At 42.4% G+C, this 18,579-nt stretch overlaps 1 protein-coding gene across 1 annotated transcript in view; it reads right to left on the bottom strand.

The window, feature by feature from the left end:
* The window catches only part of LOC311142390 (eukaryotic initiation factor 4A-I-like), a 55,100-nt gene that overhangs the window by 6,719 nt on the left and 29,802 nt on the right, over nucleotides 1-18,579 (bottom strand). Inside the window, exons 7-10 of the mRNA XM_084178039.1 lie at nucleotides 9,355-9,498; nucleotides 7,233-7,370; nucleotides 819-908; nucleotides 368-447 (exon numbers count right to left, since the gene is read on the bottom strand). Coding sequence (XP_084034165.1) covers nucleotides 368-447; nucleotides 819-908; nucleotides 7,233-7,370; nucleotides 9,355-9,498 — 452 coding nt within the window. The remainder of the gene's footprint in view (nucleotides 1-367; nucleotides 448-818; nucleotides 909-7,232; nucleotides 7,371-9,354; nucleotides 9,499-18,579) is intronic.

The raw sequence follows: 18,579 nt of genomic DNA, 5'->3' as shown, positions 1-18,579 counted from the left end.
AAGAAAAGACACCAGCTGTTTGCAGACTGCAAGATACACAAACTAATAGTGTAATTATAGAACGCTTGACGCTTGTTGACATCAACATCTTGTCGCAAGTGCAGCATTAACCATGCATACTGAGCGCAAGTGGTCTCGTGGTCGAGCAACAACAACTGCACTCCTTGAGTGACGGGGCGCTGATTGGTCTGGGTGGAAAGCGGCATAGAGAGGGAGAGAGTGAGAGGAGATGACTCAAGTAGCATATCATATTTAACAAACCAAACATTCAAATACCATTATAGAAGGTAAAGTAAAATCACAAACCGGGCCGTGCATCAATACCGGTATATAGTAAAATACGGCCAGCCCTAAGGGTCCCTCCTACCTGTGAATGTAGTTCTCACGGTTGGTCGGCAGGTCATAGTTAATAACCAGAGACACCTGCTGAACATCAATTCCTCGAGCCTGAAAGGAGAAACATGATTAGCACTCCTTCAATGCCTGACCTCTAGCTGTATTACCCTGCACACTGGTGCAGGCTAGCTTAGTCCTGTGTGGATCAGTTGGTAAGAGTGTGTGGTGCTAGCAATGCCAAAGGTTATGGGTTCAGATCCAATAGGGATCACATACTAAAATGTTGCCACTTGATTAAAATGTTGTCATCACTGTTCTTTAAGAGTAGGCTGATTAAATAGATCATATAGAGCCCACTTACACATTGGATTAATATAATAAGATATTAATATAATTTTACATCCAACATATGAAAAGATTCAGGGCACAGCGTGCTCTACCAAGGTAGTAGGGTGCTGTGGCGTCTCCAGAACTCAACTCACCAGCAGATCTGTGGTGATGAGGACACGGCTGGAGCCAGAGCGGAACTCCCTCATGATCAGGTCCCTCTCCTTCTGGTCCATGTCACCGTGCTGGGGATGAAGGAAGACATTACATTTAGCAGACACTCTTATACAGAGACACTTATAGTCAGACAAGATAGTTAGCCTGGATCTGACATCACATTAGTGAATGAACACCACAAGCATTTCATGAATCTCTTTACTGTACCAAGAACAAACAGTTACAGAAACCATCAAAAAGACCAACAAATGCTGATCTATGGAAATCATACAAATGCTTATCTAACCAGATCAACGGGATGTTTTCTGCACGAATATAGGCACTAAGAAGTACAGGAGGAACTTTGTGACAAAGACAGGAACTATACTGTGGAGATCGAAGGCTGTGGCTTCTATAGATAATGTAAACGAATGTGTTTAATGTAAACAATGACATCAATAGGATAAATTACACAGACACGTCAACACTGTGCCTGTATTAAGTGTTCAACTCAATGACGAGTTTGTGCCCATAGCATGAACCAACCTGTTGCTCACGGCACAGAGTCGGCTGGGATGAATATGGCTTTGTCTCTCCCCCCCGGCAGATAAGACTCAGTGCCACTCAAAAGGCACTACCCAGTGACAGGGGTGGAACTAACCACTTAAAAACATCAACGGCACTCTTTTAAAGCAATTTGTGTCTAGTTTCCCAGACACAGATTAAGCTAGTCCTGGAGATCATGCTTTTAGTCCAGGACTAGTCTTAAATTGGCACCTGGAAACCCAGCTCATAAACTGTTATCAGTTTTCAGAAAGTATTCACACCCCTTGACTTTTTCCACATTTTGTTGTGATACTGCCTGAATTTAAAATGGATACAATTTAGATTATTTTGTCACTGGCCTAAACACGATTCCCCCATAATATCAAATTGGAATTAAGTTTGGCGAAACTTTGGCCTCCCGAGTGGTGCAGCGGTCTAAGGCACTGCATCGCAGTGCTTGAGGCGTCACTACAGAACCGGCTTCCATCCCAGGCTGTGTCACAGCTGGCCGTGACCGGGAGACCCATGAGGCGGCGCACAATTGGCCCAGCGTCGTCCGGGTTAGGGGAGGGTTTGGCCGGCCGGGATGTCTGTCCCATCGCGCTCTAGCGACTCCTTGTGGAGGGCCGGGCGCCTGCAAGCTAACTTCGGTTGCAAGCTTGACGGTGTTTCCTCCGACACATTGGTGCGGCTGGCTTCCGGGGTAAGCGAACAATGTGTCAAGAAGCAGTGCGGCTTGGCAGGTTCGTGTTTCGGAGGACGCATGGCTCTCGACCTTTGCCTCTCCCGAGTCCGTAGGGGAGTCGCAGCGATGGGACAAGACTGTAACTACCAATTGGATATCACGAAATTTGGGAGAGTACAAAATCAGCATATGTCACAGTACTTTACATCAGCATATGTCACAAAGTGCTTATACAGAAACCCAGCCTAAAACCGCAGAGCAAGCAATGCAGAAGGAGTAAATATTTGCTTAACAAGTCACATAATATACAGTGATGGAAAAACGTATTTGATCCCCTGCTGATTTTGTACGTTTGCCCGCTGACAAAGACATGATCAGTCTATAATTTTAATGGTAGGTTTATTTGAAGAGTGAGAGACAGAATAACAACAAAAATCCAGAAAAACGCATGTCAAAAATGTTATAAATTGATTTTGCATTTTAATGAGGGAAATAAGTATTTGACCCCTCTGCAAAACGTGACTTAGTACTTGGTGGCAAAACCCTTGTTGGCAATCACAGAGGTCAGACGTTTCTTGTAGTTGGCCACCAGGTTTGCACACATCTCAGGAGGGATTTTGTCCCACTCCACTTTGCAGATCTTCTCCAAGTCATTAAGGTTTCGAGCCTGACGTTTGGCAACTCGAACCTTCAGCTCCCTCCACATATTGTCTATGGGATTAAGGTCTGGAGACTGGCTAGGCCACTCCAGGACCTTAATGTGCTTCTTCTTGAGCCATTCCTTTGTTGCCTTGGCCGTGTGTTTTGAGTCATTGTCATGCTGGAATACCCATCCACGACCCATTTTCAATGCCCTGGCTGAGGGAAGGAGGTTCTCACCCAAGATTTGACGGTACATGGCCCCGTCCATTTTCCCTTTGATGCGGTGAAGTTGTCCTGTCCCCTTAGCAGAAAAACACCCCCAAAGGTGGGGATGGTGTTCTTGGGGTCATAGGCAGCATTCCTCCTCCTCCAAACACAGAGAGTTGAGTTGATGCCAAAGAGCTCGATTTGTGTCTCATCTGACCACAACACTTTCACCCAGTTCTCCTCTGAATCATTCAGATGTTCATTGGCAAACTTCAGACGGCCCTGTATATGCTTTCTTGAGCAGGGGGACCTTGCGGGCGCTGCAGGATTTCAGTCCTTCACGGCATAGTGTGTTACCAATTGTTTTCTTGGTGACTATGGTCCCAGCTGCCTTGAGATCTTGACAAGATCCTCCCGTGTAGTTCTGGGCTGATTCCTCACCGTTCTCATGATCATTGCAACTCCACAAGGTGAGATCTTGCATGGAGCCCCAGGCCGAGGGAGATTGACAGTTATTTTGTGTTTCTTCCATTTGCAAATAATCGCACCAACTGTTGTCACCTTCTCACCAAGCTGCTTGGCGATGGTCTTGTAGCCCATTCCAGCCTTGTGTAGGTCTACAATCTTGTCCCTGACATCCTTTGAGAGCTCTTTGGTCTTGGCCATGGTGGAGAGTTTGGAATCTGATTGATTGATTGCTTCTGTGGACAGGTGTCTTTTATACAGGTAACAAGCTGAGATTAGGAGCACTCCCTTTAAGAGTGTGCTCCTAATCTCAGCTCGTTACCTGCATAAAAGACACCTGGGAGCCAGAAATCCTTCTGATTGAGAGGGGTCAAATACTTATTTCCCTCATTAAAATGCAAATCAATTTATAACATTTTTGACATGCATTTTCTGGATTTTTTTGTTGTTATTCTGTCTCTCACTGTTCAAATAAACCTACCATTAAAATTATAGACTGATCATTTTTTTGTCAGTGGGCAAACGTACAAAATCAGCAGGGGATCAAATACTTTTTTCCCCTCACTGTAGTACCTTCAGAAAGTATTCATACCCCTTGACTTTTTCCACATTTTGTTGTTACAGCCTGAATTCAAAATGGATTCAATAGATTTTTTCCCCACCCATCTACACTTGACAAAGTGAAAACATATTTAGAAATTGTTGCACATTTCTTGAAAATTAAATACAGAAATGTCTCATATACGTAAGTATTCAAACCCCTGAGTCAATACTTTGTAGAAGTACCTTTTGCAGCGATTATAGCTGTGAGTCTTTCTGGCTAAGTCTCTAAGAGCTTTCCACACCTGGATTGTGCAACATTTGCCCATTATTTTGAAAAATGTTCAAGCTGTGGTTGTTGATCATTGTTAGACAACCATTTGCAGGTCTTCCCGTAGATTTTCAAGCAGATTTAAGTCAAAACTGTAACTTGAGTCACTTGGGAACATTTTCTGTCTTCTTGGTAAGAAACTCCAGTGTAGATTTGGACTTGTGTTTTAGGTTATTGTCCTGCTGAAAGATGAATTCATCTCCCAGTATCTGGTGGAAAGCGGACTGAACCAGCTTTTCCTCTAGGATTTGGCCTGTGCTTAGCTCCATTCCGTTTATTTTTTAATCCTGAAAAATTCCCCAGTCCGTAACGATTACAAGCATACCCATAACATGATGCAGCCACCACTATACCTGAAAATATGGAGAGTGTTACTCAGTAATGTGTTGTATTGGAATTGCCCCAAACACACTGTATTAATTGCTTTGCCATATTTGTGCAGTATTACTTTAGTGCCTTGTTGCATGTTGCATATTTTGCAATAAAAATATATTCTGCACAGGCCTCCTTTTCGCTCTGTCAATTAGGTTAGTATTGTGGAGTAACTACAATGTTGTTGATCCATCCTCAGAGTTTAATGGCTGTGATAGGAGAAAAGTAACTGTTTTACTCACCATTGGCCTCGTGGTGAAATCCCTGCGCGGTTTCCTTCCTCTCCGGCAACTGAGTTAGGAAGGACGCCTGTACCTTTTTATGACTGGATTTATTGATACACCATCCAGAGTGTAAATGAATTACTTCACCATGGTCAAAGGGATATTCAATGTCTACTTTTTATTTTTATTTGTACCCGTCTACCAATAGATGCCCTTCTTTGCGAGGCATTGCAAAACCTCCCTGGTTTTGTGGTTGAATCTGTGTTTGAAATGTACTGCTCGACAGAGGCCTTACAGATAATTGTATGTGTGGGGTACAGAGATGAGGCAGTCATTTAAAAATCATAACCACTATTATGGCACACAGAGTGAGTCCATGCAATTTATGTGACTTGTTAAGCATTTACTCCTGAATTATTTAGGCTTGCCATAAGAAAGGGCTTGAATACTTATTGACATTTCAGCTTTTCATTTTGTATTAATTAGTCAAATTTTTGAAAAACATTATTCCACTGAGATTATGGGGTATTGTGTGTAGGCCAGTGACAAAAACAATCAAAATTTCATACATTTAAAATTCAGGCTGTAACAACAAAATGTGGAAAAAGTAATGGGGTGTGAACACTTTCTGAAGTTGCATGGACTCACTGTCTGCTATAATAGTGTTATTTTATATTTTATTTTTCTGTGTACTTTTAACCCCTTTTTCGGGATATCCAAATGGTAGTTACAGTCTTGTCCCATCGCTGCAACTCCCGTACGGAGAGGCGAAGGTCGAGAGCCATGCGTCCTCCGAAACACGACCTTGCGAAGCCGCACTGCTTCTTGACACACTGCTTGCTTAACCCGGAAGCCAGCCGCACCAATGTGTCGGAGGAAACACCGTACAACTGGCGACCGTGTCAGCGTGCATGCCACAGGAGCCGCTAGAGCACGATGGGACAAGGACATCCCGGCCGGCCAAACCCTCCTCTAACCCGGACGACGCTGGGTTAATTGTGCGCTGCCTCATGGGTCTTCCGGTCGCTTGACGCCTCAAGCACTGCGATGCAGTGCCTTTGACTGCTGAGCCACTCTGGAGGCCGCAATTATAGTGTTAAACATGAATTTTGAATGACTTCCTCATATCTGTACCCCACACATACAATTATCTGTAATGTCCCTCAGTTGAGCAGTGCATTTGAAACACAGATTAATTACACTTCGGATGGTGTATCAATATACCCAGTCACTACAAAGATACAGGCATCCTTCCTAACATAGTTACCAGAGAGGAAGAGAACCGCTCAGGGATTTCAGTTACAGAGTTTAATGGATGTGATAGGAGAAAATGGATCAACAACATTGTAGTTACTACACAATACTAACCTTATTGACAGAGTGAAAAGGAAACCTGCACAGAATAAAAATATTCCAAAACATGCATCCTGTTTGCAACAAGGCACTAAAGTAATACTGCAAAGAAATGTGGCAAAGCAATTAAGTTTTTGTCCTGAATACAAAGTGTTATGTTTGGGGCAAATCCAATACAACACATTACTGAGTACCACTCTCCATATGTTCAAGCATAGTGGTGGATGCATCATGTTATGGGTATACTTGTAATCGTTAAGGACTAGGGAGTTTTTTATGATAAAAAGAAACGGAATAGAGCTAAGCACAGGCAAAATCCTAGAGGAAAGGCTGGTTCAGTCTGGTTTCCACCAGACACTGGGTGATTAATTCACCTTTCAGCAGGACATTAACCTAAACCACAAGGCCAAATCTACACTGGAGTTGCTTACCAAGAAGACAGTGAATGTTCCGTAGTGGCCAAGTTACAGTTTTGACTTAAATCTGCTTGAAAATCTATGGCAAGACCTGAAAATGGTTGTCTAGCAATGATCAACAAGCACATTTGACAGAGCTTGAATATTTTTTTAAATAATAAATGGGCAAATGTTGCACAATCCAGGTGTGGAAAGCTCTTAGAGACTTACCCAGAAAGACTCACAGCTGTAATCGCTGACAAAGGTGATTCTAACATGTATTGACACAGGGGGTTAAACACTTATCTAATCAAGATCGTTTTTTAGTTTTTATTTTATTTACAAATGTTAGAATTTTTCTTCCACTTTAACAGAGTATTTTGTGTAGATCGTTGACAAAAAATGACAATTCAATCCATTTAAATCCCACTTTGTAACACAACAAAGGTGGAAAAAGTCAAGGGGTGTGAATACTTTCTGAAGGCACCGTAGGCCTTTGTTCATCATCATCCACATACTTATTACTAAAACATCAACGCACATAACACAAACCATTATCAACCCGTATGTCCATCACCAAACACATACCTGGGTGTTAGGTATGACAACACTGTGGGACATGGACACAGCGCTGGAGGTGCAGGAGCTCTTACCAGGGCAGAGACAGTGAAGTCCCTGGCGTGCATCTTCTCAGTCAGCCAGTCCACCTTCCTGCGGGTGTTGATGAAGATCACAGCCTGGGTGATGGTCAGGGTCTCGTACAGATCACACAGGGTGTCCAGCTTCCACTCCTAACAATGGAAAGGGGGTTGAATTGAGACTGGAGACATGGGAATAACGTTGCTTTAAAGCTAAGTTGCGGAAAGGGACAGAGATCCCATCCACAGTGGACGTAATGACGTCACACCTGAAAAAACACTTCAGCAAAAACCCTACAGTGTCGAATAAAAATGGTGGTTGAAGTGTTTCCATTAAATTGTGCATTAATACATTGGCGACAGCCTGTACGCACTCACACCTATCTGTTTCATGTCTCAGGTAGCCTGCAAAAGCCAACATGGACAGAAGGCAATAATTGACTAATATTTGCCATATTCTAATCACTCTCATGTGTGGCAAAGTGAAACTTGCACTCATGTAGTGCTGAAATAATTGGATGGTGAAACTTGCCAGCCAACCAAAAAAGAAAAGTGACGCAATTCAGGCATTCTTGAAAGTCAGGACAATCAATGTCCTGCAAAGATTTTGCAAGCAGAATAATTTAGAATTAAATGTGGAGCTTTATAGTTACGTGATGACACCACGTGTCCCACGTGACTTCAAAATTATTTGGCAATCATTATTTATTAGAAAAACAGTTTCCAGTATAATTTGTCACAATAAAGAAAAGTTCCACAAAAGATAAATCCAACCCTGTCGAACGGATGTAAAAAATATAAAATCTGATCTTTAGAAAATGTCTCCTATCTGCCGTTTCCATTACAGATGTCGCAAAGATTTGTGCTTTTGTCGAATAAACCTGGGTCATTGGAAAGCTGCCTACTGATTAGTATTCTATGTGAACAGAACACAGTTACTAGTAACAGGGGGGATAATTTTTTTTAACGATCTGTCGTATCGTTTTGACAATATCGCACCAAAACTGCAGTATTCTTCCTTCATAGCTTGTTATCCATCTTTTTAACACTAGAACCGCTAAAGAAGTCATTTTGACTGCTTATGAATTACATGTTTTAATTACTCTGCAATTTAAGTCATGCCCCCCTTTGTCCTTGACTTTTCCTAAATAAGTCTATATAACACACTGTAGTTAGACTCTTCAAATCACAAACAGAACTGGAGTTATAACCAGTTTTAGGAGGGCATGTCATATTTTTTTTATGGTTTCCCCCGTTGCCCCTCCTTCTCCCGACAGTAGGGCCTGCTCCACTCCTTCTCCCAACAGGTCAAAGTGCAGTGCCCAGCTGATAATCACCTCGAAACTCAACCTAAACAAAAAAATGTTTTGTTTACTGTCCCAATACCTTTGGAGCCGATTATAATGCTTTTGTTTCTGATTTTAACTATTTATCATCAAGGCCGCTCGTGGTTGGGGTATTTTTTTAAATGTGTCTTAAAAAAAGAAGTGGTTCCCGTGTTCCAACACATACACTTTCTGTTTCATAGTTGTAACACAGGTACTCCACCAACAAAATAAATTGAACACTTGAATTTGTTTGTTTTGTTTTTACATATAGCCTACATTAACAAACTAATGAAAATGCTATTGTCTTCTTTTAAATTAAATACAAATCGTATTCCAATGCTTTACAAGGTCTTCATAAACGCAATCAAATGATTATTATATATGACATTTATTAATTACACTGTTATAATGTTGCAGTCTAGTGTTAAATAGCGAGCCAATTTGTTTTTAGCACTTATTCCATGACTGATATAAACTTGTTTTCTCATGGCTCTCTCTTGTCCCTCTGCAGCAGACATATGGTGAGCAATACGTTTGGAACATCCAATCGCAATAAAATCACAGAATTGCATATCGTATCGTGAGGTCCCGGGCAATTCCCAGCCCAAAGAGTTACTGTGTTGTATTGACAAAATGGGGCTACTTAATTACTTTTGTTTTCTTTTAGATAAAATGTTTTGTATATGTTAAATCAACAGTTTTAATTATATAGAGCAAAGGAACAAAACTATTCACAAGCATCTATAAGAGCCATATATTTTATCTATATATACACACGTTTCTATAACAAGCATCTAGAACAGCAATACCTCTTTCTCCACATTAATGTAGAACTGGCGAATACCCTCCAGGGTGAGCTCCTCCTTCTTCACAAGGATACGGATTGGCTCACGCATGAACTTCTTGGTGACTTCCAGAACATCCTGAGGCATGGTGGCAGACAGTAGCACCACCTGGAAAATAGGATTGCGAAAGGTATTAGCTAGGCTCTATAGAACAAATACCTGACAGAGGAAAGTCTCTCACTCTCTCAGACACAACGATTCTACATTCACCAAGTTGATGCTTCATTCTGTTGTGATAATCTTGTCATCAAAACATTCTTTATTCAAAGTCCTGAATCATTCCAAAGAGGCAGCAGGAAGAGCATGAAATCAACGTTTATTGGTTGCATACACAGATTTGCAGATGTTATCACAAGCGCAGCAAAATTATTATGTTTCTAGCTCCAACACTGCAGTAATGCATAGCAATACACACATAAGCCAAAAGTAAAAACAAAAAATTAAAGCATATCAGAACGAGCAATGTCAGAGACCGGAATATAAATATGTGTACAGTGCATTCGGAAAGTATTCAGACCCCTTGACTTTTTCCACCTTTGGTTACGTTACAGCCTTACTCTAAAATTGATACAATTATTTTTTCTACTCAATCTACACACAATAACCCATAATGACAAAGCAAAAATCGTTTTTTTTAATTTTTATAGCAAATTTATAAAATAAAACCGAAATATTAAAGTTAGACAAGCATTCAGACCCTTTACTCAGTACTTTGTTGAAGCACCTTTGGAAGCGATTACAGCCTTTAGTCTTCTTGGGTATGACGCTACAAGCTTGGCACACCTGAATTTGGGGAGTTTCTCCCATTCTTCTCTGCAGATCCTCTCAAGCTCTGTCAGGTTGCATGGGGAGCGTCGCTGCACCGATATTTTCAGGTATCTCCAGAGATGTTCGATCGGGTTCAAGTCCGGGCTCTGGCTGGGCCACTCAAGGACATTCAGAGACTTGTCCCGAAGCCACTCCTGCGTTGTCTTGGCTGTGTGCTTAGGGTCGTTGTCCTGTTGGAAGGTGAACCTTTGCCCCAGTCTGGAGGTCCTGAGCAGGTTTTCATCAAGGATCTCTCTGTACTTTGCTCCGTTCATTGTTCCCTCGATCCTGACTAGTCTCCCAGTCCCTGCCGCTGAAAAACATCCCCACAGCATGATGCTGCCACCACCATGCTTCACCTAAGGGATGGTGCCAGGTTTCCTCCAGACGTGATGCTTGGCATTAAGGCCAAAGAGTTCAATCTTGGTTTAATCAGACCAGAGAATCTTGTTTCTCATGGTCTGAGAGTCCTTTAGGTGCCTTTTGGCAAAGTCCAAGCGGGCTGTCATGTGCCTTTTACTGAGGACTGGCTTCCGTCTGGCCACTCTACCATAAAGGCCTGATTGGTGGATTGCTGCAGAGATGGTTGTCCTTCTGGAAGGTTCTCCCATCTCCACAGAGGAACTCTAGAGCTCTGTCAGAGTGACCATCGGGTTCTTGGTCACCTCCCTGACCAAGGCCCTTCTCCCCCAATTGCTCAGTTTGTCCGGGCGGCCAGCTCTTGGAAGAGTCTTGGTGGTTCCAAACTTCTTCCATTTAAGAATGATGGAGGCCACTGTGTTCTTGGGGACCTTCAATGCTGCAGATATTTTTTGGTACCCTTCCCCAGATCGGTGCCTCGACACAATCCTGTCTTGGAGCTCTATGGACAATTCCTTCCACCTCATGGCTTGGTTTTTGCTCTGACATGCACTGTCAACTGTGGGACCTTCTATAGACAGGCGTGTGCCTTTCCACAGGTGGACTCCAATCAAGTTGTAGAAACATCTCAAGGATGATCAATGGAAACAGGATGTACCGGAGCTCAATTTCAAGCCTCATAGCAAAGGGTCTGAATACTTATGAAAATAAAGGTACCTCTGTTTTTTTATTTTTAATACATTTGCAAACATTTCTAAAAACCTGTTTTTGCTTTGTCATTATGGGGTGTTGTGTGTAGATTGAGGAGGAAAAATATGTATTTAATCCATTTTAGAATAAGGCTGTAACGTAACAAAATGTGGAAAAAGTAAATGATTAAATAAAAAGTAAAGTAAAGCAACTGTTTTGTCTGTTGTAATAAAGGCTTTATATATACACACATTTGTTTTGTTAGAACAGACTCTGGTATACATATTTATTTAGTGTTGTTTACACTGTTCCAAATCGTCCGAATAATAATACAAATAATATTGTAATCTAACAGCAACTGTTCGGCACACAATACTCACGCAACGCTTGCACCTATACCCTCCTTTTTCTTGATCTCCAGTACCGTATTTCCCGCACTATAAGGCGCACCGGAGTATAAGCCGCAGCAGCTAAATTGAATGATATTGAATGATGTGTACATCTATAAGCCGCACTGGACTATAAGCCGCAGGTGTTTTAATGTTTAATTACCATATGTAAGGGTTCGTGCACAGAGGGGATTGTCGGGAAAGAGACAAACTGTCTCGCTCTCGTAATGTCTGTCTGTCTTGCTCTCGTTCTGTCTCTCGTACCACTCTCGGTTCCACTTTTACTTTTGCGCGCTACCTGTCTCACTCTTTTCCGGCCTCCAGCTTTTCCTGCTGGAGCCCGCCGCTTAAAGGTGGGGGGCGCGGACCGGACATAGAGCCCATAGAGTTAAAGTTGGTGGACTGTAACCTGTAAAATCCATAGATTTAGGAGGTCTTCTAGTGGCCGTTAGCTGTAAAAATCCATAGATTAGCCGCACCGTTATATAAGCCGCAGGGTCGGAAAATTGGAAAAAAGGCGCGGCTTATAGTCCGAAAATTACGGTCGTTTCCACAACTAAGTCAAATGTCTTCCACAGATCTGACTTCCCCTTTCCCTCCTGAGCAACCAGTAAACATTCGGCCATTTCGAGTTTCTTTTTCATGTCCTCTGCATCCATTTTGTTGTCGACATTACTGTATTTGCCGTTTGTTATAACCAATTTATTGATGTGATTATGATAGGTTATAGGTCAGGCCCTATTGGTCACATGCATGCGATGCTTACATGTTTCATGTAAAGAGAGCAAGGGTTGAGGGAATAGGGAATGTTTTTCCTAAACAAATTAGGGATTTCGGTAACATAACTTTTCAGTCAGAAACAAGTAAGACACTAAATGGCTGAAATTATGTTACAATTTCAGCACGGAGAGCGCAATAAACACTTGCTGTGCTGCCATTTTGCTGCAGTAGGGAGGAGAGCGAGAACATGCGCCAGTCACACAGGCACTCACTGTCATTTTTAACACAGTGTGACCATCAGGCTCTTTGAGTCATTTGTGTGTCTTAATTATTTCATCAAACAGTGTGCTTAAAGCATCAGACAAGCTCAGTGCTTATGTAGATGATTTTATTCAAACACATGGTCTATCTATATATGGAAAAATAACTTTAAACATTTAGACCAATCGACTGGTTGAAAGAACAGGATGACTCTCGGTCGACCAATATTTATTTTAGTCGGGGACAGCCCTAATATGAATAGAAAAAGGTGTGAACAGCAGTAGTTATTTAAGATGAGCCATGACTAGAATACACTATATACACACAAAGTGGGTAAGAGTATGTAAACATTAAAGTGGCCAGTGTTCAATGACTATGTACATAACGCAGCAGCCTCGAGGTTCAGGGTAGGGAACCGGACGGAGGCCGACTAGTGATGAATGTTTAACAGTCTGATGGCCTGGAGATAGAAGCCGCTTATCAGTCTCTCGGTCCCAGCTTTGATGCACCTGTACAGTCTCCTTCTAGATGGTAGCGGGGTGAACAGGCCGTGGCTCGGGTGGTTGAGATCTTTGATGATCTTCTTGGCCTTCCTGTGACACACGGTAGATGTCATGGAGTGCAGGCAGTGTAGTTGCCGTACCAGGTGGTGATACAGCCCGGCAGAATGCTCTCGATGGTGCATCTGTAGAAGTTTGTGAGGGTCTTAGGGGCCAAGCCAAATTTCTTCAGCCTCCTGAGGTTGAAGAGGCGCTGTTGCGCCTTCACCAAGCTGTCGGTGTGGAGGGACCATTGCAGGTTCTCAGTGATGTGCACGCAGAGGAACTTTAAAAACAAATATTTTACCCTCTCCACTCCGGCCCTGTCGATGTGGATGGCGGCGTGCTCAGTGTGGCCCTGTCGATGTGGATGGGGGCGTGTAAGCTGTCTCGTTGTTTTTGGTAATCAGGCCTACCACTGTTGTTGTCAGCAAACGTGATTCTGTTGGAGACGTGCATAGCCACGCAGTCATGGGTGAACAGGGCGTACAGGAGGGGGCTGAGCACACAACCCTGTGGGGCCCGTGTGTTGAGGATCAACGTGGCAAAGGCGTTGTTGCCTACCTTCACCACTTGGAGTCGGCCCATCAGGAAGTCTAGGACCCAGTTGCACAGGGAAGGGTTCAGGCCCAGGGCCCTGAGATTAGTGAGGAGCTTGGAGGGCACTATGGCGTTGAACACTGAGCTGTAGTTGATGAAAAGCATTCTTACATACAGTGGGGAGAACAAGTATTTGATACACTGCCGATTTTGCAGGTTTTCCTACTTACAAAGCATGTAGAGGTCTGTAATTTTTATCATAGGTACACTTCAACTGTGAGAGACGGAATCTAAAACAAAAATCCAGAAAATCACATTGTATGATTTTTAAATAATTAATTTGCATTTTATTGCATGACCTAAGTATTTGATCACCTACCAACCAGTAAGACTTCCGGCTCTCACAGACCTGTTAGTTTTTCTTTAAGAAGCCCTCCTGTTCTCCACACATTACCTGTATTAACTGCACCTGTTTGAACTCGTTACCTGTATAAAAGACACCTGTCCACACACTCAATCAAACAGACTCAAACCTCTCCACAATGGCCAAGACCAGAGAGCTGTGTAAGGACATCAGGGATAAAATTGTAGACCTGCACAAGGCTGGGATGGGCTACAGGACAATAGGCAAGCAGCTTGGTGAGAAGGCAACAACTGTTGCCGCAATTATTAGAAAATGGAAGAAGTTCAAGATGACGGTCAATCACACTCAGTCTGGGGCTCCATGCAAGATCTCACCTTGTGGGGCATCAATGATCATGAGGAAGGTAAGGGATCAGCCCAGAACTACACGGCAGGACCTGGTCAATGACCTGAAGAGAGCTGGGACCACAGTCTCAAAGAAAACCATTAGTAACACACTACGCCGTCATGGATAAAAATCCTGCAGCGCACGCAAGGTCCCCCTGCTCAAGCCAGCGCATGTCCAGGCCCGTCTGAAGTTTGCCAATGACCGTCTGGATGGTCCAGAAGAGGAATGGGGGAAGGTCATGTGGTCTGATGAGACAAAAATAGAGCTTTTTGGTCTAAACTCCACTCGCCGTGTTTGGAGGAAGAAGAAGGATGAGTACAACCCCAAGAACACCATCCCAACTGTGAAGCATGGATGTGGAAACATCATTCTTTGGGGATGCTTTTCTGCAAAGGGGACAGGACGACTGCACCGTATTGAGGGGAGGATGGATGGGGCCATGTATCGCGAGATCTTGACCAACAACCTCCTTCCCTCAGTAAGAGCATTGAAGATGGGTCGTGGCTGGGTCTTCCAGCATGACAACGACCCGAAACACACAGCCAGGGCAACTAAGGAGTGGCTCCGTAAGAAGCATCTCAAGGTCCTGGAGTGGCCTAGCCAGTCTCCAGACCTGAACCCAATAGAACATCTTTGGAGGGAGCTGAAAGTCCGTATTGCCCAGCGACAGTCCCAAAAGATGATCTGAAGATCTGGAGAAGGTCTGTATGGAGGAGTGGGCCAAAATCCCTGCTGCAGTGTGTGCAAACCTGGTCAAGACCTACAGGAAACGTATGATCTCTGTAATTGCCAACAAAGGTTTCTGTACCAAATATTAAGTTCTGCTTTTCTGATGTATCAAATACTTATGTCATGCAATAAAATGCAAATTAATTACTTAAAAATCATACAATGTGATTTTCTGGATTTTTGTTTTAGATTCCGTCTCTCACAGCTGAAGTGTACCTATGATAAAAATTACAGACCTCTACATGCTTTGTAAGTAGGACAACCTGCAAAATCGGCAGTGTATCAAATACTTGTTCTCCCCACTGTATGTATTCCTCTTGTCCAGGTGGGATAGGGCAGTGTGCAGTGCAATGGCAATTGCGTCGTCCGTGGATCTGTTGGTGCAATATGCAAATTGTAGTGGGGCTAGGGTGTCGGGTAAAGTGGAGGTGATATGATCCTTAACTAGCATCTCAAAGCACTTCATGATGACATAAGTGAGTGCTACAGGGCGATAAGTCATTTAGTTCAGTAGTCTTCGCTTTCTTGTAGGGGTGTAACAGTCCACGTATTCGTATCGAACCGTTGGGTACGGAGACCTCGGGTCGGTCTGCACTGAACCTGAATGAATCCATAAAAAATATATATATACACCAAATCAAAACTCTAGGCCTATAGGCTATGACTACGCTGCGTTGTATGACTTGAGTAAATCTGAGCTGAAATAAACATGGTCTATTCCGTTAAAACAACTAGAGCCTATTGCACATGCTGTAAAATTTGAATCTTTAATTGGCACATTTCAAACTGTACTTTAGTGAGGCGCAGCCTGGAACTAGTTCTGTACAATGGCTAGTGGTGGGGTCGATAAACCAGGAGAATTTTCCCTCGTCGTTTAAATCTCCAGTTTGAAAAACATTTTGGCTTCCCAGTAGATTACAACGGCAATGGACAGACAGAGTATGTCACCACTGCTCAACGAGAATAGCCTATGCAGCTGCCAACACCTCAAACGTTGATACATTTACACCAACATCACCCCAGTATTCATACCACCGGAGCAAGACGGAAATGCAAAAAAAAAAAACGACTTAGTTTCCCGTCTGCATTCAAGCAGCCCTTCACAGCAGATTCTGACCGGGCCAAAGAAATTTGAGAGCGATAGGTATGTTTATAACCGCAGATATGCGCACATTCTTGTTGGGTGAGAACAACACTGTCTTTCGAGCCACATTACGAACTTTGCCCTCTTGCACCCATTTCAGCAAACAGGTAGTACCCGCTCTACAGTGCCTTCAGAAAGTATTCACACCCCTAGATCTTTTCCACCTTTTGTTACATACTGAATTTAAAATGGTTTACATTTAGATTGTGTGACTGATCTACACACAATACCCCATCATGTCAGTGGAATTATACTTTTAGAATGTTTTACAAATTAATAAAAAATGAAAAGCTGAGTCAATAAGTATTCTACATGTTTGTTATGGCAAACATAAATCATTTAGGATTAAAAATGTGCTTAACAAGTCAGATAATAAAGTTGCATGGACTCACTATGTGTGCAATAATGGTGTTTAACATTCTTTTTTAATGACTACCCCATCTCTGTACCCCATACATACAGATAATTGTAAGGTCCCTCAGTCGAGCAGTGAATTTCAAGCACAGAGTCAACGACACAGACCAGGAAGGTTTTCCAATACCTCGCAAAGAAGGGCACCTATTGGTAGATGGGTAAAAAATAAAAAAGCAGACATTGAATATCCCTTTGAGCATAGTGAAGTTTTAATTACACTTTGGATGGTTTATTAATACACCCAGTCGCTACAAAGATCTACAGGCATCTTTCCTAACTCAGTTGCTGGAGAGTAAGGAAACCACGCAGGGATTTTACCATGAGGCCAATGGTGATTATAAACCAGTTACAGAGTTAAATGGCTGTGATAGAAAACTGAGGATGGATCAACAACATTGTAGCTACTCCACAATACTTACATCAATTAGAGTGAAAAGAACGAAGCCTGTACAGAACAAAAATATTCCAAAACATGCATCCTGTTTGCAATAACGCACTAAAGTAATGCTGCAAAAAAACTGGCAAAGAAATTGACTTTTTGTGCATTATGTTTGGGGCAAATCCAACACATCAATGAGTTCCCACTCTTTATTTATTTATTTTTAAAGAAAAGGAACAGAGCTAAAACACAAGCAAATTCCTAGAGGAAAACCTGTTTAGGTCTGCTTTCCACCAGACACTGGGAGACAAATCCACCTTTCAGCAGGGCAATAACCTAAAATGCAAGGCCAAATATACACTAGAGTTACTTACCAAGACAACATTGAATGTTCCTGAGTGGCCTAGTTACAGTTAGAAAAAAATTCTAAAAGCATAATTCCACTGACATTATGGAGTATTGGGCCTCCTGTAGCTCAGTTGGTAGAGCATGGTGCTTGCAACGCCAGGGTTGTGGGTTCGATTCCCACGGGGGGCCAGTAGGAAAATGTATGGACTCCCTACTGTAAGTCGCTCTGGATAAGAGCGTCTGCTAAATGACTAAAATATAAAAAATGTAAATGTATTGTGTGTAGATCAGTAACAAAATGTGGAAAAAGTCAAGGGGTGTGAATACTTTCTGAAGGCATAAGAAATAAGCAAGCTAAAGTCGAAGTTGTCAATGAATTGGCCAATGCCCCCTGTGTTGCGCTTACTACAGATGAATAGACCCCCAAGGCTACAAAGAGCTACTTAACAGTGACAGCCCATCACATTAGCCCGGCGTGGGAGATGACAAGTACCGTGCTACAGACACGCCCCCATTATGAGTCACACAAGTGTGCATATTTTTCTCTTTGTAACGAAACATAGCATAAACCTATACAATGTCTGAGCCATGTTTACATATTGATTTCACATGCATATTGCACTTTATTTTAGTTTGCGTAATCGTGTGTTTTCATTTAAGAAAATACAAAGCGTTGGTATTCCTTATTGTGCTCTCATGAGGCATTATATGATCACATACTGTATGGAATCAGGAATACCAACACTTTGTATTTTCTTAAATATTTTTTTTAAAAACTAGTACCGAAACTAGGGGTGTGAATGTTTAAACATTAAAACGTTTAAACAAAGTTGGGATCCTTAATGTTAAGAAAAGTCCCTAACTGAAAAACTAATGTCTTTGCCCCCCCCCCCAACCCCCACTTAAATAAAATCACAGTTCAGTTATCACAAAACATTATTTTCAGTTTTATAGCCGATAGGCTATAAAAGGCCTGGGGAAGTTGTGCAATTCAAATAAAACCAGAGAGGAAGAGGTGAAGACAAGACATTACGAGATTTAATTTATTTTTATTTAACTAGGCAAGTCAGTTAAGAACAAATTCTTATTTACAATGACGGCCTACACCGGCCAAACCC

Source organism: Coregonus lavaretus (genome assembly GCF_964263955.1).
Source record: "Coregonus lavaretus genome assembly, chromosome: 15".
NCBI classification, from domain to species: Eukaryota; Metazoa; Chordata; class Actinopteri; order Salmoniformes; family Salmonidae; genus Coregonus; species Coregonus lavaretus.
This window is presented reverse-complemented; position numbering and strand designations above follow the sequence as displayed.